Here is a 27,600-nt window from a genome sequence, read left to right as displayed (position 1 = left end):
CTTGGTAATGGACTCACAAATGTTCCCACGGTTTTTCAGAACTTGGTGAACAATGTTTTGAGAGACTTTCTGCACCATTTTGTTTTTGTGTATTTAGACGACATTCTTATTTTCTCAAGTTCCCTTTCTGGACATGTTCGTCATGTCCGCCTGGTCCTCCAGAGACTGTTAGAGAACAAATTATTTGTAAAAGCGGAGAACTGTAAATTTCATGTAGAGACAATTAGTTTTCTGGGATTTGTTTTGCAGAGTGGGCAGATGAGGACAGATTCCGACAACGTTGGGGCGGTGACGGACTGGCCTGTTCCGTGCTCGCGTAAGGAACTTCAGCTGTTCCTAGGGTTTTCTAACTTTTACCGGCGATTTAGTTTGGCGGCACCCCTCACTCACCTCCACTGCAACCCCCTTCTGCTGGTCTCCAGAGGCCAGTACTGCATTTGACAAGCTGAAGAAGCTTTTCACCTCGGCTCTTATAATTAACCAGCCTGACCTGGCCCGGCAGTTAATGGTGGAAATGGACGCTTCAGATTCAGGGGTGGGTGCAGTGCTGTCCCAATACTCAGATAATTGATAAATACTCGAATATATTACACCCCTGTGCGTTCTTCTCCCGGCATCTGTCGCCTGCCTAAAAGAACTACGATGTGGGGAACAAGGAGTTGTTGGCAGTTAAGTTGAGATTAGAGGAGTGGAGACACTGGTTAGAGGGCTCTGTGTTGCCTTTTATTGTTTGGACTGACCATAAGAACCTGGCTTACGTCCAAACTGCTAAGCGACTTAATTCCAACCGGGCCCGGTGGGCACTGTTTTTCAGTCGCTTCCACTTCATCCTCACTTATTGCCCTGGTTCTCGTAACATTAAATCCGATGCCTTGTCCCGCCAGTTCTCCCCTGATACAGGTTCCGCTGTCCCTGACCGTATTTGACCGTGAGGCGCAGCAACTGCAACCTGATCCAGGTGGAGGTCCTTACAACTGCCTTTTCGTCCCTGATGCTGTCCGTTCCCAGGTTTTGCAGTGGGCCCACACCTCTTGTTTTGCTTGTCATCTTGGGATTTCAATCACATTGTCCCTCATGAGAAGACAATTTTGGTGGCCATGTATGGCAGCTGTCACCAGGGCTTATGTCTCTGCGTGCACCTTGTGTGCCAGGGGTACCCATCGCCCCCCTGTAGGGTTACTCTGTCCTCTTCCGGTGCCTAGTTGTCTCTGGTCTCATATAGCGGGTGATTTTGTCACGGGCCTACCCATGTCCAAGGGCTACTCGGCTATTCTCACCATTGTTGACCGATTTTCCAAGATGGTGCATTTTGTTGCTCTGCCTAAGCTCCCTTCTACCCTTGAGACTGCACAAATCCTCGTTTCCCAGGTGTTCCTGCTGCATGGAATTCCACAAGACATTGTCTCCGACCGTGGACCTCAGTTCACCTATCAGGTTTGGAAGGTGTTCTGCAAAGCCTTGGGAGCATCCATCAGTCTGTCCTCAGGTTTTCATCCCCAGACCAAGGGTCAGACGGAGAGGGCCAACCAGGATTTGGAGGCGGGAGCGACTATCTACCGTGGGTAGAGTATGCCCTCAATTCACTGACTTCAACAGCCACAGGAGTATCGCCTTTTGAGGCTTCCTTGGCCGTTCCCTCAGTGCTACACCACCTGCGTCGCCGCCGCAAGACCTGGAAGGCGATTTGTGCTGCCCTGCTACATACGGCAGATGAAAACAAGCGGCTGGCGGACCGACATAGAGTTCCATCCCCTACATACCAGCCAGGTCAGTCAGTTTGCATCTAAAGACATCCCTCATAGCGGTGTCAAAAAAACTTTCACTCCGCTACATTGGGCTGTTTACGGTGGAGCATGTTATCAACCCCAAAGTAGTAAGACTCAAGCTCCCAGCATCATTGAGGATTGAGGATTGCACCTTTTTTGGATCGTCAGTCTTTTTTGTCATTTGTGCCTGTGTCTCTTCCTGGACCTTATAGATCCATTCACTCGCCTCTCCCTGGAATCGATCTCCGTGTCTCCATCCACCACGCCGGCTTCCTCGTCCTCACCTGCAGCTACGGATTTCGTGTGTTCCACTGACGCTCCGGACTCTGCTTTCCTGTGGTTTTGATTTCTGCAATGACCAGATTTATTATAAACCTTTTTAATATTTTGATCACAATGTCTGGTGTTGTATCCACATCTGTGGGGCCACCCCTTCTAATTAAGGATTGCAAGATCCTAACATTCCGACTGAACGCAGCCCCATCCACCCCCATCATTCTGTGTAACTCCCCAGTTGACACTGTGGAGTCCTTTCGATTCCTGGGATCCATCATCTCTCAGGACCTCAAGTGGGAGCTCAACATCAGCTCCCTCACCAAAAAAGCCCAGCAGAGGATATTCTTCCTGCGGCAGCTGAAGAAGTTCAATCTGCCAAAGACAATGATGGTGCACTTCTACTCAAGGACAAGGGCAGGCTGTATCCGCTGTGCAGAGAAGGTGATCGATTGCAACCTGCCGTCCCTCCAGGACCTGTACGCCTCTCGGACCCTGAGGCGGGCAGGCAAGATTGCGGTTGACCCCTCCCACCTCGGACACAAACTGTTTGAAACCCTCCCCTCTGGCAGGAGGCTTGAGGTCCATCAGGACTAAAACCTCACGCCACAAACAGAACAGCTTCTTCCCCTCCGCAGTGGGCCTCATCAACAAAGCCCGGGTCTTTCACTGACCATATAATCAGAACAATTGGTACTTGCACATTTGTACCTTGTAACTTGCAGATTTCATTTTTTGCACAGTTTGCATATTGCACATTGCACTACAAATTCCTTGTAGGTGAAAACTTACTTGGCAATAAAGCTCTTTTGATTCTGACATACGATTAAGATATGGAAATATGGTTCATGTATTCACTTGAATTTGATGTAAAATATCATCAGGGTTTTCAGCATGGAAAAAACAAACCATTCTTCCTATATCTATATACCAGTGGTCTCCAACCTTTTTGTCTCTGAGAGCTACTTTGACAAAATGAAAGTGTCCAAGAGCTACTCATGTTTTACATTATTAGTAACATTTGTCCACATGGCTGAAAACCAGCTGAATAAGCGTCTTTTGTGTGAACATTTACAACATGTTGATATCCAACACTCACACTTGTATCAAATGCACTTCGATTCAGCAAGACAAGCGCAAAAAAATGTTATGATTTTTTTCATAACATACATTATTAGTTACTTATTTTACTATTTCACCAATACTATACCTTTCATATTTCACATGCATTCAGTCTGTCCAGATATCACTGTCACAATTTCCCTTCACATTCCCTGTAATTCAGGGAATTCCCTGTAGTTCCCATATCATCTGGAATGTTCTTGCAGTGAAGCATGTTCTCTGTTATACAGTTTTAGAATGTTTTTTTCAGAGTGTTTTCCTGTTTGGAAGAAAATACACTGGATTGAGAGCCAGGGTGGAGCTTATTTTTTCTTCCAACTGGACTGTTGGATGCACAGTTCTCATGGCTGTGAAGTTTTCTTGTGGACCCTGCTCGACATGACGGCTTAATTCTGCATTATGCCTTTTATGTTGTCACAATTGTTAAAATGCATCCAAATGCTGCTTTTTTCCAGCTGTCGGTCATCTCTGCTTCTCTCTCTGTTCTGTACCTGTGTAAGACTGTCAGCACGCCCCATCCCTCCCTTCTTGATTGTATGATCCTTGTCTGTCTTCACGTGAATTGCTCAAACGACACAACATCAGTTTAAACACTCAGTCTTCCCCGTGTTCATGGCACAGAGAAGACCATCCGATCATTCTGTCTTGTATTAAGTTGCAGAAAAAATAAAAACGTCTCTCGGACGGGAGCCGGCTCCCATTGTTCACCTAAAAGTTCGCTAACATTACATTACATTACATTACGATCATTTGGCAGACGCTTTTATCCAAAGCGACTTACATTACATTATATTACCACCCTTTGCAGAGGGGGGAGCAATTGAGGGTTCGGTGCCTTGCTCAGGGGCACCTCGGCAGGGACTCGAACCGGCAACCCTCCGGTTCTTCAGCGGAAGCGCTACCCACTCGACTACTGCCTCCGTCCGCTAAGGACACATGGCGCTCAGCTAGAAGCCGGAAAGTCCCATGAAAAGTTGCTGTGGACTTTGGTGAAGTGGCGCTCGACGCGCAAATGAGCCACGCACACACTTGTCATTCACATTCGTTAATTTTTTTACTACCTCATGAAAATAGTTTATTTGTTGCCTTTTATCGGGGCTATTTTCGTCCAATTGGGCGTGCACTGGCTAGCCAAAAGTTACGGTGTCATGTAACCAAACATGACGGCAGCGTCATTTGTTGGACTGACAGCTGATTGGCTTATAATCGTTTTGTGACAAAAGGGGGCGGGATGTCTGTGAATTTGATTGGATAGAAATTAAAACAGCTTTACCAAGTGACATTGTGTTGTCAAATGTAGGTATTCTTTGAACCTTTTGCGAGCTACTCAGAACCAGGTTGGTACTTGTAGCTCGGGGGCAACCTGTTGGCGACGACTGCTATATACAGTATACATACTGTTGTACTATGTCAACAAATGTATATTTCTTTATTTATATTCAATTATTGTCTTATCTCATCATATCTTACAACCATAATTGAGTTGGAACAAGCACCATTCCTCCAATCGTCTCTCAACTTGGCAGAAATGTTCTCCAGGGGTTGGCCATATGTGCATAGGGGGCTTTTCCAATATTTAAACGTTTTTTCAGCAATTTTTTTCCCATATGTTTTATTTGTATGAAACAAATATTGCAAATTATAGTTGTGGGAGATCTGAGACATCATCATGAATGATTTCACAGTTAGTGACTACGCTACATTGAGACCACGCTGGAGAACAATTATTTGGAATCAGTCAACATGCAGGGCCCGCGGTGTGAAAAGGAAAAAGAAAAAGTAATCTTCAAATGGCAATGTAACTGGAAATATTTACCCAATTTATTGAATATTATATATCTAAAACACATCATCATAGATTATATTGTGAGGTACACTGAGGTAAATTAAAAATTGTCGATCAAGAGAGAAATACTAATGAAATTCAAATAGCATCTACATTTTGCGTGACCCAAACATCTTCATGAAGAGAAGAGACAGCAAGACAAGAGACGCAAGAAAAGTGTTAGTCGTAGCTGCCAGGAAAGACCTTGAACTGGCTGAACTCATTTTCTGAATCGATCTTAGTAAATACCCTGCACAACTGAAAACATGAGCGGAAGCAGATATTTGAGGTCTAGATGGCAATTTTAATAAATCTGTCTGGAGATGTAATTTTTTACTTAACTAATTTGCCAGGTCTGTTACAGTTTTGTCATTTGTTTCTTTATCAACATGCCACAGAAACCACCTCAAGATATAGTATTTCTTCATGTTTAATGAAATCCTCATACAATTTTCACAGTGAAGCAAGAGAGAGGTTCCGTCTTCGTGGCCTTTGCAGAGCACCTAGGCCTGTAACCCGGTGGCTGTTCAGTAATCCATATCTGATTCATTTCAAACTATAAAAGTCTGCAAATCTGGGATAACTTTTAAGACATTAACTTAAGGAAGAAAAGTTATGAATAGGAAAGGCTCAAGTTTAAGTTCTGGTTTTACATTCCATGCATCTGTTTTGTGTTTTACTGTAGAATGCAACAGACCCCAGAAGTAATTGTTGGTGTTTTTATTTTGTATCCTATATTCTATTATGATATTACTATATATTTACCATTTAACATGAAGTATTGTCCATGCGTAATTATCAAAATATCTGATGGAGCTCAGTTAACGCATGATCTTTTAGACTAATAGACTAATTGCTTTAGAATAAATTGAGTGTATTCTAACTCCCTCACTGTGCTCAACCTCTCCCTGCTGTGTGCTTCAGATCCGCTCAGACAGCGATAAGAATCGGATGCTGCGCTACAGTGTGACAGGCCCCGGGGCCGATCAGCCTCCAACCGGCATCTTCATCATCAACCTTATCTCAGGACAGCTGTCTGTCACCAAGCCTCTAGACAGAGAGCACATCTCCAACTTTCATGTAAGATTTCTGGTTAGAAGCCTTGTCGCGTCAATGCTCTAAATGTGCAAAGGGTGATTGATATATAGGATTGGCACGGATTCGAAATTGCTTCATTTACTCAAAGAATTATATTGAAAATCTTCTGTCTGAAGGAGAAAAAATACTTACTTTTCAGATTGATGGACCCAAAACAGTGCATCTTTACATTGATTATTCAATTGCTTTTGCCACATTTCTAGTCCAACGTGGAAAGAAATTATCCAACATGTTTTCCCCTGCGAATGGTGCATTCAACCAAGTCAGATATCAGCAAGTCATAAAAGTCTTCCTTTTGAGCACATTTTAACACCACAACTGCTGCTGCTCATATAGGCCCTTATCACTCCTAACATTAAAAAGTAATAAGCAGGTAAAGACAAAAAACAAAGAAGATGCAAATAGAATTGGGAACATGCCCTGTAGTGTAATGCAGCCTCAGGGTGCCCTGCTTAATGTCATTCTTTGCATGTCAGAATCTTGTTTTTTCTTGTTTTTTGTCACTCTGTCCTAGATCTATTTTTTCTCATGCATGTAGATAAAACTGAAGCACCATAAAAAGGCTTTTGCAGTTGTAGTACTCCATTGTCAGTACAGGCACACAGTTACTGTAGGTTACTTTGCATTTAAGTTGTGTTATTTGATGTAGACTACAGACTTGAAGCTACGCTAGGCCTTCATGATTATTGAAGGTAGTTATGGCCTTTCACAAATGAGTCTTTCACAGGTGCTTCATTCAGTGAGATTCAATGACTTATTGTAGGCTCAAGACCAGTCAATATTGAATACTCACCATCTTTGACCTTTTATGTTACGATCTGACCCGAGAGAGAAAACTGAGCCAGGTCAAGTGTACGGAGGACGACTCAAGGTGCAGGTGTCGGAATGACAATGATAATTTAATGACGAAATACAAACCGTATACTGAACACACAAGGAAACTAGAGATACAGGGGAAACAACTAAAATAGCAGGCACGCTAAACCTTGGACAGAAGAGGTAAAATGAAACTCCATGCAGTAAGCAACTGGGCTAAAAGGAGAAACACATAAAGGAGGACAAAGGTCTCAAGGCAAAACAGGTGATAGCAAATGCAAAGCAACTTAGATACCAACAAAAGCAATCAAGAACACAAGGTAACAAAGCTGGCAGACAGGATTGACTAGAACACCTGAACAGCTGCACAGAGCACAAACCTGAACCTGCAGCTTTTTAGATGGATCACACAGAGACACACAGCAGAGTGGGGCAAGACGTGATGTTACTTCGCAATATGCTACAGGTTTTTTTTTTCCACCAAATCACTTATTTCATTGATGTTATTTGCACCGGTCAAGGACAACTAGTTAATGATTTCACCAACGTTATGGTAGGTGGCCCGATTACCAGCATATTTTTGATTGGTTTTTCTACCTCATTTAATAGTCAAGTGTAAGAGCAAATTGACACCAAGAAAAGTAGCATATCTCCCCTTCATCAACTCTTTAGGCCCGCTCAAGTGTCATGGCTTGCCATTACTCAGAAGAGGATAAATAATTTAGACCTCTGTGTAAAATGTTTGAAATGCTTTGCTTTGTTGCTTTGAAATTCAAAGACAGACTGATAATTGTACTTGTTTTTTTTAAAACAAAACAAAAAGTTATGATTTACATTTTGAAAGTTTTGTCAACATTCACAAAATAATTTTGTGGCAATTATTCTATGTCAAATGTTTCTAATTTCTACACAATACAGGCAGTAAAAAATAGATTACATGTGTTCAGGGATGCATGAAGCTAGGGGCAGGATATGAAGCGATGAAGGATGGGGTAGTAGTACTTGCAAGAACTTCAATGTACTGTCACTTCTGTAAATATTTGACACTCATAATTATAAATGGTATTGTGAGAAAAATAAAATGATACACTGATCAAGAGAGAAAGGGAGAGAGAGAGATTCCAAAGAAATTCAATTCACATTTAAATTTTGCAAGACCTGAACACGTTGATGAAGAAACCAGGACACCAGGATAACAGTCGCAAGAGGCACTAGTACATTTACATGAACTTAGCGCCTGCGTTCATGTTTCCGCAAAATACGCTCTAATTTGAAAACTGTGGTGCCGCAGAAATTTGCATCCTGGTTGGTCATTTATTTAACTTAACTTATTTCAATTCAATATTGTGCTTGCATTAAAAGGGATTTATTCTGCTACACCTTTTCTCCTGGCGTGTGTATGTGTATGTACAGTTGCGAGCCCATGCTGTGGATCTGAATGGCAATCAGGTGGAGAATCCCATCGACATTGTGATTAATGTCATAGACATGAACGACAACAGACCAGAGTTCACACACACCACCTTCAATGGCTCTGTGCCAGAAGGATCCAAGCCAGGTACTGACACACACAAATGTTTCCTTTGTGCTTGTATTTGTGTGTGTGTGTGTGTGTATTTGTGAATTTGTCATCTATTGTTTCTCTCTGCAGGATCTTTTGTGATGGGAGTGACAGCAGTAGATAAGGATGATCCAAAGACAGCCAATGGAATGCTACGATACAAGATCCTATCCCAGAATCCCCAAAGCCCCTCTTCAAATATGTTTACCATTAACAACAAGACTGGTGACGTCATCACTGTGGCAGCAGGCCTGGATCGGGAGGTGTGTGCACACACATGTCTGAGCCACGATAGCTTGTACAGTCGGGTTGTTTATAACAGCGTTGTTGGAGATAAATAGTTGTGTTCAGTGTCAAAGTAAAGGTAGTGAGGCCATCTTATCCCACTGCTGTAACCACAAACGGGATGAGCACCCTCTGTTTTCTGTGGAAGCTGAGATCTTTCAATGTGTGCAACAAGATGTTGGAAATGTTCTACCAGTCTGTGGCACACTGGTTGAAAAACACTGCTCTAAGACAGTGTTTTTCAACCAGTGTGCCGCGGCACGCTTATGTGCCGTGAGAGATCATCAGGTGTGCCGTGGGAAATTATCCAACTTACACTGAATTAGTGATCCAGCCCGCAAGACAGACCGGGCCAGACCGGCAGATCGCAAATTTCGAAACGCACTTCGCTGTCACAAGGACCGATACGGGAGATGCTTCCTGCCTGCTGCTTTGTCATTTTACAACTCCTCACCACTGTCTGATAGAGAAGTGTGACCTAAAGTCTTCGTTTAGGTCACATCCACTCTTTCTGTCCTTTAATCAATATTTTGCACTTTATTCTATTCTATTTTTTTATGATTGTAAAGCAGGCAAGTTAATGACGACAGTAGGATGACACACAGGGCTACAGCAGAAAGCCACAGCCACCGAACGTTGAGTAGAAATGACACAGTAGTGAGGACACAGAGTTCTGGGTGACATTGTTGTTGGTTCTATGATCTTGTAGAGATACAGTTTTTGTAGGATGATGTCATACAGCAGTGCAGCTACAAATCGCATCATAGGCTGTGGTGGGAGAAAAAGAGAGAAACAAAAAAGGAGACACGAGGAAGCAGAGGAGAAAAACCAAAGGGGACGAAATCCCACCCAAAGACCCGACCCAGCCCCCACCCCAACACTCACAAAACCCCACATTCACCCTCCCCCATCCTGCCCCGTCTGCGATTTAGAAACTGTTTGGTGTTCAGTTTTCAAGTCATTGGTCTGTCATAGCCTGTGGATCTGTGAAATAGGACAGAAATGGTTGCCATTTCTGAACTTATCAGTGTGTCCACTCATAGTGTACTTGATTTTCTCAAGTTTAAGAAAAAACATTCCTTTAGCCATTGTGAAATAGAGGAAGGGGTGAGGAATTTTCAGTGTAAAAGCAGGCTGCACCTAGCAAGCATAGAGGTGAAAATGATAATTTCTTTTTTCGCAGTGTTAAATTGGCGTGAGTCAGGTGGGGTTCCGTAGATGGCAATATGAGGAGAAGGTTGAAACTGCGTTCCCAACATGGTATACATTGTGTTGAAGTAACCAGACCAGTAAGTGTATAGCCTGGGGCAGAGAAAAAACATGGGGCTTAGATTACAGTGTAGATTGGAACATCTATCTTGTTTCTTTGGAACTTGTGTACAAGGACGAGACTGTGTGTAGTTTGCATATGACTTCTTCACATGAGTTAACGGGGAGGGGAAGGGAAGTTTTGGAAATTGTTATATTTTAACAATTAAATAATTGGTTTGCAGGTAGTATATGTTGTCTTGACGGATTAGAGAAGCTATAAAAAATGCCGTCTGAATACAGATCAAGGAAACATTGTATGCCTTTGTGATGCCATACTGAGTCCAAGAATGAGAGAGGAACCAGGTGGTTGTTGTGGACTGGATCTAGGGGGATAAAGATGCCTCAAACATTTATTCCAGCAGATGAGTCTTCTGAACATTGAAGGGAAAATCTTCTTCGAGGTTGTTTGCAAGATGATAACCTACCTGAAAAGAAACAAACTGATTGAGACATCGGTACAGAAAGCTGTTATACCAGGTTTTTCAAGAAGCCTGGAACACATGATTTGGCATCAAATCCAGTCTGCAAAAAGGGAAGGAAGAAACCAGCATGTCTCATTCCTGGACCTAGCCAACGCTTTTGGATCCGTCCCCCATGCTCTCAACTGGTCTGCCTTCGACCTCTTTCATGTGCCAAAGACCGTCAAAAACTTGAAACCACGATCTACAACTCTGCACCACAACAACACAATACACAACATTTTGAAAAATCATTGGAAATAGCAATACTGGCAGGATGTATCTTGCCTTTTTGTTTGCATGCTGCTTCCACAACAAACCTCCTGTGACCAGAGACATCATGGCCCTCTTAAATGAGAAGAAGAGGGCCTTCCAAGTTCCAAGAGAGGAGATGAAGGCCATCGGACTTTATATTAGATCAACCTCTGGTCGGGGATGGACAGTGGGACATAGGGATCTGAAGTCTTGTGTGCACGCAAGTGCGCTGAGTGTGGCGCACTTGCCGGTGTCGGCTAACTTTTAACAATAGGCTAACTTTTTTTTTCAATGCCATGCAATCTACCCACATTACCGTCACGATTACCGATCAACGTATTGGGCACCCCTGCTCTAGACAATATACAATTTGACAGAAATGCAGTATAACCGGGCGTTGCATCACCTTTACAAAGTCAATATTATTAATAGTTATATTAATATTTCCGAAGCATTTATAATCAATAAATCTGAATTTTCAACTAACAGTGTGAAACTACCAACTTCAGCGTCGGGGTTCTCTTCTCATGATGTCTAGCTTTTCTTGAAAAGTTTGTCTTGAAAATGGCGTAATATTATATCTGCGACCAAATCGATCTCTTCTCTTCCTTCAGCCATTGTGGGTTGAAAAAAAACAGCTTGTAGAAATCTACACAAATTAGCTCATTCAAGTTCAGTTTGCCATCTCTGCATAGCTCTGCCTCTCAATAGTGTGTATCCAATCAAAAGACATGTATGTGCTGACGTTATCGTACGCCTGCTATTTGGAGATCCATCTTCCTTAAACATCTGCAGAGATGATCTTAGAGTTGGTCATTTATCTCTGAATTAGTAGGAAAATCTGACAATTTGAAAATTTCATAACAGCACTAAACTGTTCTTCTGAGTTTAGTTTATTTATCATTTGTAATCCGACATTAAATCCTTCTACAGTACTTCTCATCTGTTGATTCTGCTACAAATTCAATTTATTATCCCAGTCATTGTAATGTTAAGTCTGTTTATTTAGTAACAAATATTCATTTAGCAGTAAGTTGTTGTCTGTGAATATTTCCTCAAGCAGAGTATTAGAGGTCCATGTGAGAATTAGCTGGTTCTGGTATGCTATTGATTTGAATAAATTAGATTACTTTGATTGGGTTTGTTTAATTTCCCCCAGATTAATTTAGAATTAAAGACCCTGATACGAAGTTCATATTGATAAAGTGGAGCTATTGTTCCCACACTTTTGACTTTTGAGTTTTTTTGTCTTAATATGCCCTTTCAGAGAACACAGCTAGACATAATGGTGATGTAATGGTAATTTTAGACTGAATTTACAAATCTTTTTTACAGTTCAATTATTGCAGCCACAGCTCCCAGAATTGATACTGATGACATAACTTTCTCTTTTGGAGGCATTGAAAAGGTGCAGTGTAGGCAAATACACTGTTTGAACTCTTTATTGTTGAGCACTAATGGACTATGTCACCAGCTATAAAATTGTAGCTTTGACAAAAAGCTACCTTCTAAATCACGATAAATCAAGATAAAATATCTTTCTGTGAAATAATGTTCATCCTATGGGATGTTATAGTAGAATGTGAGGGGTCTGCTTACTTGAAATTTGATTTGAAGTTGTACATTATTTTGTTTATACCATAAATACCCTCCTCTAACACATCCTCCTCTACCCTGTTCAATTCATAAAACGTGGCAACAGATTTAATGTGTTGGTTATAATTAGAATAATGCAACAATGTTACATTTTTCTTTCATGTTCGCTGCCAGCCTCTTTTAGCATTTGCAGTGAAATAAGCAAAGCTGCATTTTGAATTAAGTTTTAAGTATCACTAAAGATAATATTTAAACATTTGAAAATATCATTATGCAATACCTTATACCCTAATACAGAAGTTCCACCTCTGCAGGTGCTGGTATCATGTGTCATGCAAGTGGCACGAGGCTGGCTCTCCCCTGGCCAGCCAAGCAGTGACAAGAACTTGGTGTATTGGATTTTTTGGGGAGAGTCTCTCGTCAATTTCTGACAAAAAGCCGTAATTGTAGAGAATTTTTTTAAGTTTGCACACAGAAACAGATAATAGCTTTGGTTTACACTCCTAATACACTTAATACATTTACACTCCTAATCTAAAAAAAATTCTAAAAATGATGTGAAGACAGAATGAAAGATAAATAAGTCTACCTTACCAGCTGTTTCTGTTTTCTGCCTGTTTCCAGAAAGTCACCCAGTACACTCTGATCATCCAAGCTACAGATATGGAGGGAAACCCCACCTATGGCCTGTCCAACACTGCTACTGCTGTGATCGGAATCACAGATGTCAACGATAATCCCCCTGAATTCACCTCAGATACTGTAGGTTCTCACACGCTGACTGGAATGTAATTATAAAAACAGGGAAGGCACTATTCTGGAAAATGGGTCTGAAACTGAGTGAAAAGCCAATGTGTTAATTCCGCTCAGTAAAGCTAAACAAGTTGAATGTTGAGAGGAAGCAGCAGATTTTGTGAGAATAATGGCCTTAATTTTGAGAAACACAGGCACTTACAACTACCATCATCTCCTCTTTGTTCAGAGCAATGATTCTTTGTTATTCTAAGTTATTATTAATTCCTTTACAACTGCAAATTGATGTTTTTCTCTGTCTTCTTTTAGTTCTTTGGGGAAGTCCATGAGAACAGGGTTAATGTGATTGTTGCAAACCTGACAGTGACAGACAAGGACCAGCCTCACACTTCAGCCTGGAACTCTATGTACCGGATCATTGCTGGAGACCACACGGGACGATTCTCCATTCCCACTGATCCCACCACCAATGAGGGCCTGCTCACTGTGCTTAAGGTGGGTTTTGGCCTCCCCAACACACATGGAATATGGAATTGAATGTTTGTAGTATCAGTCATTATTGAGATAAGATAAGATACTTTATTCATCATCATGTTGCATGCAATTCACAGCAAATCACATGCAATTGAAATTTAACTTGCACACCCTCATATGACACACACATAAACACATGCATTACAGAGGGGGTGCAGGGAAGCCATTCTTCGGCGCCCATGGAGCATTTGGGGTCCGGTGCCTTGCTCACGTGCACCTCGCCAGTGCTCCAGCGTTCCCAGCTGTCCACCAAGCGGACTGAGCTACTGCCGCCCGCATTATTATGTCATGTATCATTTCAAACTTAACCATTTTGTGTTTCTGTTCTGTTTCATCTCTGTATCAAATTCATAGATTGGAGGAGGCAATGCGAAAGTGCCATTCTTAAATGGTTAGGTAGCAACAAGTTACACAGACATCAAAGAATCTCTTGGATTCATGCACAGTACAGACAGAACATAAACCTGGCAAGTCCAAAAAAGAATACAGGATACTGAATGGCTGAATGGTTATATTTTATGAAATATCACAAGGCTGAATATTATTTGAATTTGTTGGAAACAGTTTTGACTGAGCTAAATCAGCAGTTTATCCCTGCTTCTATTTTGTGTGTTAAGCTAAGCAGATGGGACAGAACAAATACCCAGTCCTGCAAATTCTGTTCAGTCTTCCATGAACTATTGTCTATTAGCTTTTAGTGGCTTTACGATTCACTGTTTGAATAGTGAACTAGCGAGCAAGCAAGCATTGGTAACTTGACTGTGTTTTGAGCCTACAGTAAAATATACTTATAGTATATACTAGTGGTCTCCAACCTTTTTGTCTCTGAGAGCTACTTTGACAAAATAAAAGTTTCCGAGAGCTACTCATGTTTTACATAATTAGTAACATTTATCCACATGGCTGATTCTCCACCTAAACCAGCTGAATAAACGTCTTTTGTGTGAACATTTACAAAATGTTGATATCCAACACTTCAATTCAGCAACATTTTTGTATACATTTTCAGTGTCAAGCTGACACTAATAAATTCACATCATAGTTATCTCATAGAAAACAAAACAATGTTATTATTTTCTTTATATTATTAGTTATTTTACTATTTTACCACACATGTGGTACCTGAGGCAGTGGCTCAGTGGGTAGTGCTTCCGCTTGGGAACCGGAGGGTTGCCGGTTCGAGCCCCTGCCGAGGTGCCCCTGAGCAAGGCACCAAACCCTCAATTGCTCCCCCCTCTGCAAAGGGTGGTAATGTAAGTCGCTTTGGATAAAAGCGTCTGCCAAATGATCGTAATGTACCTTCGCATTCAGTCTGTTCTAATGTTAGTGAGATGACAGAGGGTGGTACTATCCTGTTTGGAAGAACACACACTGGATTGAGAGCCTGGGTGGAGCTAATTTTTTCTTCCAACTGAACTGTTGGATGCACAGTTCTCATGTCTGTGAAGGTTTTTTGTGGACCCTGCTCTATGTGACGGCTTGATTCTGCATTCTGCCTTTATGCTGTCACAATTGTTAAAATGCATCCAAATGCTGCTTTTTTCCAGCTGTCACTCATCTCTCATCTCTTCTCTCTGTCCTGCTCTGTACCTGTAGTACACCATCAGCACACCCTGCCCCTCCCTGCTTGATGTTACGATCCTTGTCTGTCTTCACGTGAATTGGTCGAACGGCACAACATCAGCTCAAACATTCAGTCTTGCCTGTGTTCATGGCACGGAGAAGACCATCCTATCATTCTCTTGTATTAAGTTGCTGAAAAAATAAAAATGGCTCTCGGACCGGAGCCTGCTCCCATTGTTCACCTAAATGAGCCGGCTTGTCGTTCACGAACGACACATGACGCCTTACTAGCAGCCGGAAAGTCCCGTGAAAAGTTGCTGTGGACTTTGGTGAGGTGGCGAACCACAGACGCGTTTGCATCGAAAATGAGTCACGCACACACTTGACATTCGCATTCGAACATTTTTTTTATTCCTTATGAATTCCTCTATTTGTTGCCTTTTATGGAGGCGGTCATCGTCAAATTCGGCGTGCGCTTACTCACCAAACTTGACAGCAACGTCATATGTGTTGGACTGATAATTGATTATAATCCTTTTGTGACAAAAGGGCTTGGGATGTTTGTGAATTTGATTGCCTCAGGGGAGTGCCTCAGGGGAGGCAGTAGTAGTAGCAGTAGTAGTAGCAGTAGTAGTAGCTCAGTGGGTAGAGCTTCCGCTTGGGAACTGGAGGGTCGCCGGTTCGAGTCCCTGCCAAGGTGCCCCTGAGCAAGGCACCGAACCCTCAATTGCTCCCCCCTCTGCGTAGGGTGGTAATGTAATGTAAGTCGCTTTGGATAAAAGCGTCTGCCAAATGCTCGTAATGTAATGTAATGTAATGATTGGATAGAAATTTTAACAGCTTTTCCAAGTGAGATTGTCTTGACAAATGTACGTATTCTTTGAACTTTTTGCGAGCTACTCAGAACCTCAGAAGACGTGTTGGCGACCCCTGGTATATACAGTATATTGAAAAATGCACATTCAGTTCAATTTCAATTAAAGTCAACTTTATATAGCACCAAATCACAACAAACGTTATCCCAAGGCACTTAACATACATAGTATTTGAAGAAGCCTAACATTCCTCCATCAGCAAGCACAACAAGCAAAAACTCCCCTTTAAAAGTAGGAAACCTCAGGCAGAACCGGGCGCTAGGTGAGCGGCCATCTGCCTTGACAGGTTGGGTTGAGAGAGAAAGAGAGAGAGAGAGACAGACAGACACACACAATAGAAAAGCAACGATAGAAAATAGAGTTAGTGGAATGCAGTGGTAATGCAATGCCACATTCAGTCTCTGAGAACTTCACATTACTATCACATCAACAGTGTGTTCAGAGAGCACCAACAAGCTGAGAAAATAGACAACTTGACAGCAAATTTTATTTCACAGTGTGCATGTGTTATAATAATTATAATTATGTCATTAAACATGGTTGCAGAACCGAAAAAGCAATGTCCCATACTTCAGCGATGCATGTGCATATGAGGGCAGAGTGAAACATTTTGCACCACTTTCACCAATTCACCATCTGATCACTTGTGTTTGTTCATGTCTCTACTTTGCCTGTTAAACATTTGCATTACCTCTTATTTTCCCTTTGCATTATGTCTGTCTGTCTGTCTGTCACACAGTAAGGGATAATCATTGAAATTAGCTGCTGTAGTATATGGAATAACAATATTTGGTCCTCCATGATCTATGATTGCTAACATGGTCTTCCTGAAAACACTAACATGTTCCCACTTCACTCCCTCCTCCAGCCTATTGATTTTGAGCAGACCCGCTCCTTCATGCTGACTGTGGAAGCAGAGAATGAGATCCCACTGGCCCGTGGCATCCACCTACCTCGCCAGTCCACAGCAACCGTCTCTGTACGAATACTCGACATCAATGAGAGTCCAGAGTTCAGCCCCAGCATGAAGTCCATTAAACTGGAGGAGGGTCTGCCTGAAGGCTCCCTACTCACCACCTTCACTGCCCAAGACCCTGACCGCTTCATGAGACAGACTATCCGGTAAGATGCCCACTTACTGCGGTTCAGTGTACATTGCTAAAGTAGTTGGTGGGGGGTGTATAGCAACTTTGTACATTTGAATCCAATTTCTATTATTGCATTTATTTTATTTGGGCAATAACCATTACTTTTACAAGTTAATAGATTCATTCAAGAAATATGCCTTGGTAATATTTCATGAGCTCCAATCTTCTTTTTACTTCCGTGTGTGAGTAGCGATTGAGGCTGCAAGCATGCGCTGTGCAGTCCATTCAAAATTGCCAGTACCACCTGAATGGCAAAGCGGGGATAACCACAGCGAACACATGATGAGCAGCACCAGAACAGGGACCCAACAAAATAAACAGAAGCTACTCAGTGAAGCCATAGAATGTCTATAACAGTTAGGGAAGGAGAATGCCGCGCCCAGTAACTGATAGAGAACACTCTGTCCCATAGTAACAGTCATACATAGTGTCTGTCTGTCTGTCTGTCTGTCTGTCTGTCTGTCTGTCTATCTATCTATCTATCTATCTATCTATCTATCTATCTATCTATCTATCTATCTATCTATCTATCTATCTATCTATCTACAACACCCCACACCACACCTGCACCACCTACTTGCAATACAATGGAAGACAGACAGAATCATGGATGTGCTATGGGCTCACCAACCTCTCCCATTGCAGTCAACCTCTACATGGAAAAAGTGGAAAGCACAGCCCTTAATTCTTTCAGAGGAATAACACCAAGCCACTGGTTCAGATATGTGGACAACACATGGGTCAAACTAAAACCCAAGAAGTACAAGACTTCACCGTACACATTTATTAATATAGCGCAAATAATAACAGAGTTTCAAGGCAATTCAGCATTTAAAGAAACCCAACATTCCCCCATGAGCAAGCACTTGGCAACAGTGCAAGGAAAAACTCCCCTTTAATGGTAAGAAACCTCAGGCTGAACCTAGGTGGATGGCCATCTGCCTTGACTATTTGGGTTAAGAGAGAAAGAGAAAGGGGAGAGAGAGAGATAGAGAAAGGAAAGAGACACACACCAGTGGGAGTAATATGATCTATTTTCAAGTTTTTGTTAAAGCACATGCAGCTGCATTCTGGACCAGCTGGAGGGTCTTGAGGAACTTAGGTCAGCCTAATAATCAGTTGCAGTAATCCAGCCTTGAGGTATCAAATGCGTGGACTTGTTTCTCTGCATCATTTTGTGACAGATGTGCCTGATTTTTGCAATATCTCAAAAGTGAAGTCATTGAAATTTCAATTTTTGTGGGAGTTAAATGACTCCACTGATCAAGTTTACTCCTAGGTTTCTTACGGTGGCGCTGAAGGCCAGGGTAATGTCATCCATGGAAGTAAATGAATGACATGGCCCAAGCATTGAACCTTGAGGAGTCTTACTTTTGTGTGCATGAGGGATTCATCATTAACATGAACAAAGTGAAATCGATCTGATAAATAGGACGGACGTAAACCAGCTTAATACAGTTCCTCTAATGCCAGTTAGATGTTCTGGTCTCTGTAATAGAATATGGTGGTCAATGGTATCAAATGCAGCACTAAGATCATAGACCAGAGATAAGTCCTTTGTCTGATGCAATTAGGAGGTAATTTTAAAATTTCAGTGCTGTCTCTGTGCTATGGTGATAGGATGGGGTGATAGGATTCTTTCTTGTTGCACTGCTGGGTTGGGAGAAACAGCATTTAGTTATTTTTATGTATGCAAAAAAAGAGAATGACAACAAGCTAAATCTTGAATCTTGAATACTGTTGCCGCCTTGCTGAAGGACGCCTTCCAGCTCGACCTAGAGCCTCTACTAGGGCAGGCACACCGCTTGACACAGTTGAGGTCTAAATCTAAATGAATCTTACATTAAGGTCCTACTACTTATAGGATTATTTTTTTAATTTTTTTCCCCCAATCTGGGGTCCCTTTAAACTTTAAAGTTTGTTAAGTCTTTCTTTACACAATTCAGAGTATCTCTCCTCGTATGTATCTCTTGTATTTCTTATCCTTGTGGTTAAGCTTGGTCTCTATGTGGCATCAATTTGTTTTACACTGCTGTCTCCTCCTGGTGTTTCTTTGGTTTAATAGAAACAATTATATTTCGCACTCACTGCTCTGGGAGATTTGAAAGCATTCCTTAGAGGTCAAATTATTTCCCATTCCTCTCCACTCCAATAAAAAATACAGTACCAAGCTGGAAGGACTCTCAGCTGCCATTACCTCCCTCGATCAACAAGCATCTATTCTCTCCCCAGAACCTCTTATTACGAAGCCTCTTAAGCTTCAGACCGAGTTTGAGCACATCTTCGTTAATGATGATTGTAGTGGACTTCTACAAACCTGACCTACTTATTATGAACACGCAGATAAAACCAGCCGTCTATTTGCACACCAGGTAAAACGCCACTCTGTGGCCCTCCCATCTCGTGCCACAAATTAATATCGATGCTAGCACTACTACTACTGACCCCGTGGAAATAAACACCACGTTGACATTTTTTTACTCTTCCCTTTACAAGTCCGAACTTCCCACGGACCCCACAGAGATTAATCAGTTGAAGTTTATTTCAGTTTATTTCAAAGAACAAAACAGCTTCATTAAGGGTCGCCAACTGTTTTTCAACAGTTAAATATTATTCACTCCACTCACTCTGAAAATTCTCCAGAGATTGAAATTTCCTCTACCTTTAAATTGTAAATGATACAACAACTATTCATGGATTATAATCATTTATCCCTTCATTCTCGTGTGTGAACATCATCTGAAAAATTCAACTCAACTCAACACATCACAGTATACACAATAGAAGCAACTGACTGAATGTATTGTGATGTGTAATATTGTTAAAAACAGATTTAGCTATTTGAGGAAACAGCATTCAAAAATGTTTTAAAAAATTTAGTGTGCAAAGTCACTCTGCTCACACCAATTGCAATTGCACCATTAAAAAACTTTCCAAAGGTAAAACAATCATTAACACCCTACAAAAATAAATCTGTAGCTTGCATTTGAATAAAATTACATTTTTTGTAAAATTTTATGTCAGAAAAGAAATTTGTTAACATGACACACCAACTCAGGTAACAGTATCACTGGTATGACGAAATAACTAATCTTAAAAGAGAAGTGTCAAATGTTTAAAGGGAGACCATTTAATATTTTTAAATATGCCTCAATGTAAGTTATATAAGGAAGGATCAGTCACTGAAACATCACAAATATTGAGACAATTTGTGATAAATCCAAAGTCTGCCTCTGACTATGGGTGGCCACTTTCACATGCTGAACGATTCATGTGCCCAAAATAGCAAAGTGAATTTTTTTGTGGCCTGTAAGTAATTGATAGCAGAAATCGAGGGCATTGTTTGTATTGTACTTTACATTAGGGTGTAATATATGTTAATCTCTTGTGATATGGGTGTCCATAAGAATGCATTCTAGAGACAAATCCATTTATTAGACATTAAGTTTTAATCTTATGAGAAAGTTGTACCAACTCAACATTTGTAGGTAAGGACATTTCTCTCAGGGTTCTCATGAATTCTGTCTCTCTCAATCCAGGTACTCCAAGATGTATGACCCTGCCAACTGGCTGAAGATTGATCCGGGCAATGGTCAGATATCTACCATTGCCATCCTTGACCGAGAGTCTCCCTATGTCAAGAACAACCTTTACAGCGTGACCTTCAAGGCATCTGACAGTGGTGAGGCACAATCACCGCAGTGGTGTCCTGCTTTTTGTTCAAGTGCTCTAACGCATTCATGAAGTTTACATGCAGTCAACAAAAATCTGTCAAATGTAATCATGTTGTTGTCTTTTGCTCTTCCAAGCAAACACTGGAACAAATGTAACAGAATTGTGACAGTATGTAGTGCCATTGATTCAGCCCGCTTGGTGTTACTCCCTACATATTTTTTTTCCTTGCCTGTCAAAGTGCTGTGGTTCGAAATTCATGCATCACACAATCTGACATGCATCAAAGTTGATATCAAATAGTGTGACATATAATGAAGTAATGAAGTCATGGTTATCTCACAGGGACTTGAGGAGAGATTGGTACTGAATGACACATAGTAACAAAGTTTCACTGAACAAATATATTTGTCAAAACGACACATGAGACTGGTCTGCAAAAATATTTATTTCAGTGCCAAATACAAACCAGATCTACTTGAGTAAAATAAATGAATGAAATATCTTAAAAGCAATTTTGATGTTGTCACACTCTGTAAACTTTCATGATGAAAGATGTCAGTTGTTGACATTTCTGCTTTCTTCCCCTCACCCTCTCTCTCCCGCTCTCTCTGCATTACCAAGGTGTTTTTAATGAGCACAGTTTACACCTGCTAAAAAAACAGGAACACTTTCCTCTCCCACAGTTGTCAAACAGCAATGATAGTTCCATCAGTTCCATTGTGCATTTCAATGAATCTCCATTCTAGTAAGAGGAGAGAAGAGAGGAGAGAACTATGTAAGTACATTTGGTTACATAGTTATTGAATACCCAAAAAACAGTGCATTAACTAGTTTCATTTCAACTTTGGAGACTAGTGGGGTGTACAGTATTACCTGTCAAGAATGCAGATTAGCTATGTTTTTCAACACACAAGGAAAAGAACGGAAGGCAAGGAGATTTAGGTTATGATGATTTAGGAAATGTGATACACATGTGGACTAGATGCATAAGGAGACAAAGAAACAGTGACTTGAGCTAGTTACCTGTACAGTCAGGCTGTACAGATGGTGAATAATAACATTATTGGTGATGAATTATCTTGTGATAATAGTGATAATAGTGAAGCCAAATTGTCATGGTTCTGTTAGATGGGTTGCCTGTGATACAGAAGCTATATAGTGTTCAAATTTACAGTCATTAGTTCGTCATAGCCTGTAGATCTGTGAAGTAAGATACAAATGGATGCCATTTCCCCTCATTGTGTTTTTTGTTTTCTCGAGTTTAAGGGGAAAAAAGTGTCCTTCAGCCAGTTATACAGAGCGAGATGCAAGACAATCTCTCAGTCCCGAAGATGGCAATATGAGGGGAAAGGTTGAAACTGAGTTCCCATTAGGGCGGACATTGTACTTAAGTTACCAGACCAGTAATTGTGTAACCTGGGGAAGAAGAAACAAATGTCGCTGAGGTTGCAGTGTGGGTTCACACGTTCACATTTGTCCTCTGCGTAGGTCCTCCCATATTAGTTGAGGAGGAGGGGAAGGGAAGTTTTGAAAATTGTTAGTGGAAAGAGTCTGATATAGAGGCTGGAATAATAGGTTTGCAGGCAATATATGTTGTGTTGACAGCCCAGATAAGCTGATAAAACTACCATCGGATACAAATCAAGGAAACATGGCTTTGTGAAACCATACTGAGAAAGAAGAGTCCTAGAATGAGGGAGGGAACAAGTGGTGTTTTCTTTCCCAAATTGGGAACCATAATGAGAACCACTGGGTTTTTTCAATTTCGGTTGGGAGAGAGGAGTATATTAAGGCAGCTACGGAAGAGGAAGTGCAGCAGGATTGGGACTGCACCAGACTAGGTCAGAGGAGTCAATCCAGTACCACAATTTTTCAGTATAAATTGCCCAGTAAGAGACCTCCACTGAACTTACATCTTTGTAATAGTGAAAAGGAATTTAAATTGTGGTAGGGAGGGAGAAAAAAAGGAAAGGGTAAAATCTCTGCTCTGTGAAGAGGGGGAGTCAAGCAGGGGTGCCTTATTGAAGTCATTTGATGACATACTTTGTCCCATATCATAGTCCAGTGGTGGCTTGTGAACCGCATGCTGTTCTTTGCCGGCTGAGGTGCAGCCTGGCTCCAGCTCGAGTGCTCACAGATTTTTGTCTTGGTGTACAGAATTTTCATATTGTAAAATAAACGTCTTTTTTTTGCAATTTGTTTTTATTGAAGCAGATATTGTACATGACATTGTGTAGGGTATTTTGGAGATATTTTTTTATATAGAAAGAGGGGAAAGAGGAGAGAGAGAGATAGAGAGAAGGGAGGAAGGTTGTGATATCCCTACTATTGTTGTTGAACTTTATACATAGACCCTGAGGTAGAGTACAGGTGGGCTGGAGTTGCAATGATGTCATGATGGCACTTTTTGTTTACAGTTTGAACATTCTTTATTAGTTAATCTTTCAGCACTTTACCCGTGTGGGTCAATACTTTGCTGTATTTTGTTTCTGGTTCTTTTCCCATCAGTTATGAGTTGTCGTTCTGTTTTTTTCTTTCTGGGAGTGAGTTAGTAAGTGTGTGTGTTAGATAGAGTTAGAGTGTTCTTGCCCGCCTATATTTTGATTTATTCTCTGTCACCTCTTCTCAATGGCTCTTATGTTATTATTATGTATCCATTTAATGCCATTGATAGTCTGGTGAGAGTGTGGCTCTTCGAAATGGTGTTGGGTTTTGTTGTGGCTCTTTGAGCTGGACTGGTTAGCCACCCTTGTCATAGTCTTTTTCCAAAAAAGAAAATTATTTTGGGATCCTGATTTTTGAATTGGAAAATGTCTGCAAAGGTGTCCAATACAAAGATGTAAATCAAAGTCTTGGCACCATAGAGGTGAATAAAAATTCAGATTCTGTCCGGAGATGAGCTGACGTTTTTATTATGGCAAGGGGATAACGGTTGATCCGGTGATGGTCAGTCGCGGTCCCTATTTCCCTTCCTTAGTGATGTGCCTGTCAAAATTATGTTAAAGCAGGCTAGTTCCTCCTTTCCAGGCTGATGTTAAAAGTTAAACCTTAATTATTGCTTTTAGTATTCCATAAAGATGTAACACTGGGTCCTCTACACAGAGGTGACTCTCTTCATCTATGATGTTTACATGTCGTTGGAAATAGATTCATTGTTGCATAAAGTAGGTCTACTCAGAGAAATCAAATTAGCTGCTTTCAATGTAATTATGGTGTAATGATGTCATAATTGTCTTATCTTTCTTATCAATGTAGAATCAAAGTTTTAACATGCATTGAAAACAGTACAGTTAAGTAAATGTATATATTTTATTTGGAATGGAAAGGCGTGGAGAAAAGGTTGAGGGAAAGATTGTCATTGCATAGGATATTTATTGTCTTCAGGGAATTATTCTTATTGATTGCCCTCTCTTTGGTGCAAAGATCAGGACAAACTTACCAACATCCAATTGCCTTGGATATCCATGCACCCAACAATATTTTTCTACTATTGCCACAGTCAAAAGATCCACTAACGCTTAAGAGTTATAATCTATTGTACAGATTGTCATAACGTTTTTTGAAAAGGTTTCTGAAGGAAATATGCCCATGATGTTTACATATATACATATATATATATATACATACATACATATTCATGCATGTACATATATGTTTGTGTTTGCGTGTCCAGGTGTCCCCGCTGCCACTGGTACAGGGACCCTTCAGATGTATCTGCTGGATATAAATGACAATGCACCGTACGTATTCCCACCTGAGGTGGAAATGTGTGAGACGCCAGACCCCAACGCCATCAATATCACAGCCAGTGACCCCGACCTTAACCCTAACGCTGGACCCTTCGCATTTGAGCTAGCTAATCGTCCTTCAGATGTACAACGAAACTGGACGCTCAATCGCCTCAGTGGTCAGTATGGGAAAAATGTATCTCAGCTTTGGACTCCCCTCTTTAAACATTGAGCTATCATCAAACTTATACATCAATATAAATTCAATATGCAGTAATCGAGGTTCAGTTCTTAATAATATAATAATTCAAGTAAACATAATTCAAGTGTAAAGCTAAATTATTCTCTGTGTCTAAGGCAGTTTTCACACAAGTGTTGTCTGGTTCAGTTCTTGGATTTGTTTATTGCATTAGTTGTTTCCCACAATCACACTCAGAGCAAAACAACTGCACCAAGACCAGTTCGAGAAGGTGTTGTCTGTCTGGGTCAAACTACAGGATGATGTATTCATTGATCCAGGGTTGTGTGTGATTAATGTGAAGTAAACCTCACCTTTGATTCTCCTTTCAAATCAATGATGTGAAATGGGTAAAAACATACTGCATCGACATTTGTTTGTTTCAATTTTGTTTTCAATCTCAGCTAAATCAGGACATACTGATAACTGGTGATACACCTCTGACATAGGGTACCTTGACTGACAGCTTTGTCATCCAATTAGCAATTGTTATTAAGACAGGTTCACTGATATTGTGTAGAAATTATACAACACAACATTGTCATTATCAGCTTATGAAGACACTGAACTAGCATCAATGGCCATAAATGATAGAATATTATAATAAATATGGCATTCCAGGCTGTTACAATATGTGAAAAATGTGTATGGAGACAGTTGATTGACGTGAGATTGAAAAACTCTGTCGTCCATCAGCAGTACTACAGAACTATGGCTGTTATGTCTTGCTCAAAGGCATCTGCTCCTTTATGACAACTAGCAGTGGACTGAAACTGGCATGGTTCCTGAATGAATTAGAGTGTTATGTTTCTCTACTATCTACTTTCTCTCCAAACTTACCTTTTCATGTTCATGTTCTCTAGGCGAATATGCCCAACTGCATTTGCGGATCAGCTTCTTGGACAGAGGGATCTATGAGGTTCCTATCATGATCACAGACTCCGGTAACTTACCTATGTCCAACACATCCTATCTGAGGGTCAAGGTGTGTCAGTGTGACCACCATGGAGACTGCGTGGACATGGAGCGGATAATTGCCGCTGGACTAGGCACTGGAGCAATCATCGCCATTCTCATCTGCATTATAATACTACTAGGTGAGTTTACCAGGTGACCTCGACTACGAAAAGTCTTGGTTTCTGCTGAAATCTATAGTTTTCAATTTGAGTTCTTGTTTCTTTGTGCTGTATATGAGTCATCTCCTGATAAACTTGAAAATGTTTCAGCTGGCAAGGCTTTGAGCTGGTTGAGCGCTGTCTGTACCTGACAGGACTCCACTTTTCACGTCAGGCTGGCTTTCGGCATGATTTCTACCAAGATACACATTGGGCACGTTCAGCTCAGCTAGCCAGATCAGCACTCTCTGTGTCCCCTCTTCAAGCATTGACAGTGTGAGAAAAGTGGGGCGCTATTAAGCAACTGATGGTAATACATCACTTGACGGAAGATTCCCCAACAAATTCTGCACTAGTAGTTTGTTAAAGTAAACAATATGAGCCAGAAAAAAGCCCAGAAAGATCAAGAGCTCCAGCTGAAACTCACTACCGCAAGTCTGGCGAGGACCTCCGCTTCGGCCCAGGCTTCCCCAACTCAAGAGTCTCCCTCCCCAAGGACTGATGTGCAACCCACGGATGGAGATCGCATAGATAAGCTGGCAATGTTAATCCAAAAGTTGAGACATGACATTGAGGCACACTTCCAAGCGATACCAATGATGATTAACACTGCGATCGGAGCAGCTCTGGCCCTAGTCGAAGCTGAGCAACAAGCAATAAAAAGTCAACAGGTTACCTTTGAATCCTGTCTGACTACATCTGAAGCTGCTACACAAGCCGCGCTGACCAAGTTAGAGAACAAATACAAAGAATTGGCAGCCTACACGTATCGCAATAACATAGGAATCATCGGCATACCAGAAGAAACTCCCATTAACACCACCACCGCAGCTGCCTTGTTGAAAGAAACTTTGCAGCTCGACCAGGAGCACGTTCCAGCTGAGGCCCAGACCAGGGGATCGTCCTTGCCCCGTCATCGTTGGCCCGATCGATGCTGCTTATATCCTCAAGCGGGCTCGAGAGCTTCGTCTGATCAACATCAGTGGTACGAGGATCTCCGTGTTTCCCGACCATACGCCGAAAGTGGCCCAGGCTCGGGCGTCTTTCAACGCCATCAGGAGCCAGCTACGAAGCATGGAAGGACGTGATGGAGTCAGTTGCGGTGTTTTCTACACAGCCCGTCTTCGAATCACCTACAAGGGTGTTGAAAGGGATTTTCTTTCCAGTGAAGAGGCCCAAATCTTATGTCAACACTATGACCAAGGGGTGATGTTATTGCAAAATAACACACTGCATTTCAAGGTTCTCATATTCTGTTTTTCTGTTCACTAAAACCTATGCTTGTACAGGTAATGCTCCTACTATGAACAAGGTTGTCTCATCTCATTCCATTTACCCATTATGGGGTCTCAAAAACACTCTAATTCAATAATTTTCTTAAGCCTTTATTTACATAATTCGGATTCTGCGGGAGCTTCTCTCCCCATATCTAGTATCAGTTACAAACATGGTTAGCTTTGCAACAATTTGACTTCCCGAGTTTTACACTGCTGTCTCCTCAGAGGACATTATTTGGTGTGTCCGTGTGCATGGGGTTCTGTGTGTGTGTGGGGTGTCCTGGCCTTTGCTTGGTATATTTTAATCCGTCCCTCTCATACAAATGGG

General features: G+C 41.4%; 1 protein-coding gene across 1 annotated transcript in view; it reads left to right on the top strand.

The window, feature by feature from the left end:
- LOC142991426 (cadherin-2-like) overlaps positions 1 to 27,600 on the top strand; it is a 65,253-nt gene that overhangs the window by 26,855 nt on the left and 10,798 nt on the right. Inside the window, exons 5-13 of the mRNA XM_076141558.1 lie at positions 5,911 to 6,066; positions 8,314 to 8,458; positions 8,552 to 8,724; positions 12,991 to 13,128; positions 13,429 to 13,614; positions 16,960 to 17,213; positions 20,779 to 20,921; positions 24,588 to 24,821; positions 25,744 to 25,977. Of these exons, the coding sequence (XP_075997673.1) occupies positions 5,911 to 6,066; positions 8,314 to 8,458; positions 8,552 to 8,724; positions 12,991 to 13,128; positions 13,429 to 13,614; positions 16,960 to 17,213; positions 20,779 to 20,921; positions 24,588 to 24,821; positions 25,744 to 25,977 (1,663 nt within the window). The remainder of the gene's footprint in view (positions 1 to 5,910; positions 6,067 to 8,313; positions 8,459 to 8,551; positions 8,725 to 12,990; positions 13,129 to 13,428; positions 13,615 to 16,959; positions 17,214 to 20,778; positions 20,922 to 24,587; positions 24,822 to 25,743; positions 25,978 to 27,600) is intronic.

Source organism: Genypterus blacodes, unplaced genomic scaffold (assembly GCF_046128005.1).
Source record: "Genypterus blacodes isolate CSIRO-AG114 ecotype Tasmania unplaced genomic scaffold, CSIRO-AGI_Gbla_v1 ptg000019l_1, whole genome shotgun sequence".
In the NCBI taxonomy this organism is placed as follows: domain Eukaryota; kingdom Metazoa; phylum Chordata; class Actinopteri; order Ophidiiformes; family Ophidiidae; genus Genypterus; species Genypterus blacodes.
The sequence above is the reverse complement of the archived record's forward strand: the minus strand, read 5'-3'. Positions and strand labels throughout refer to the sequence as shown.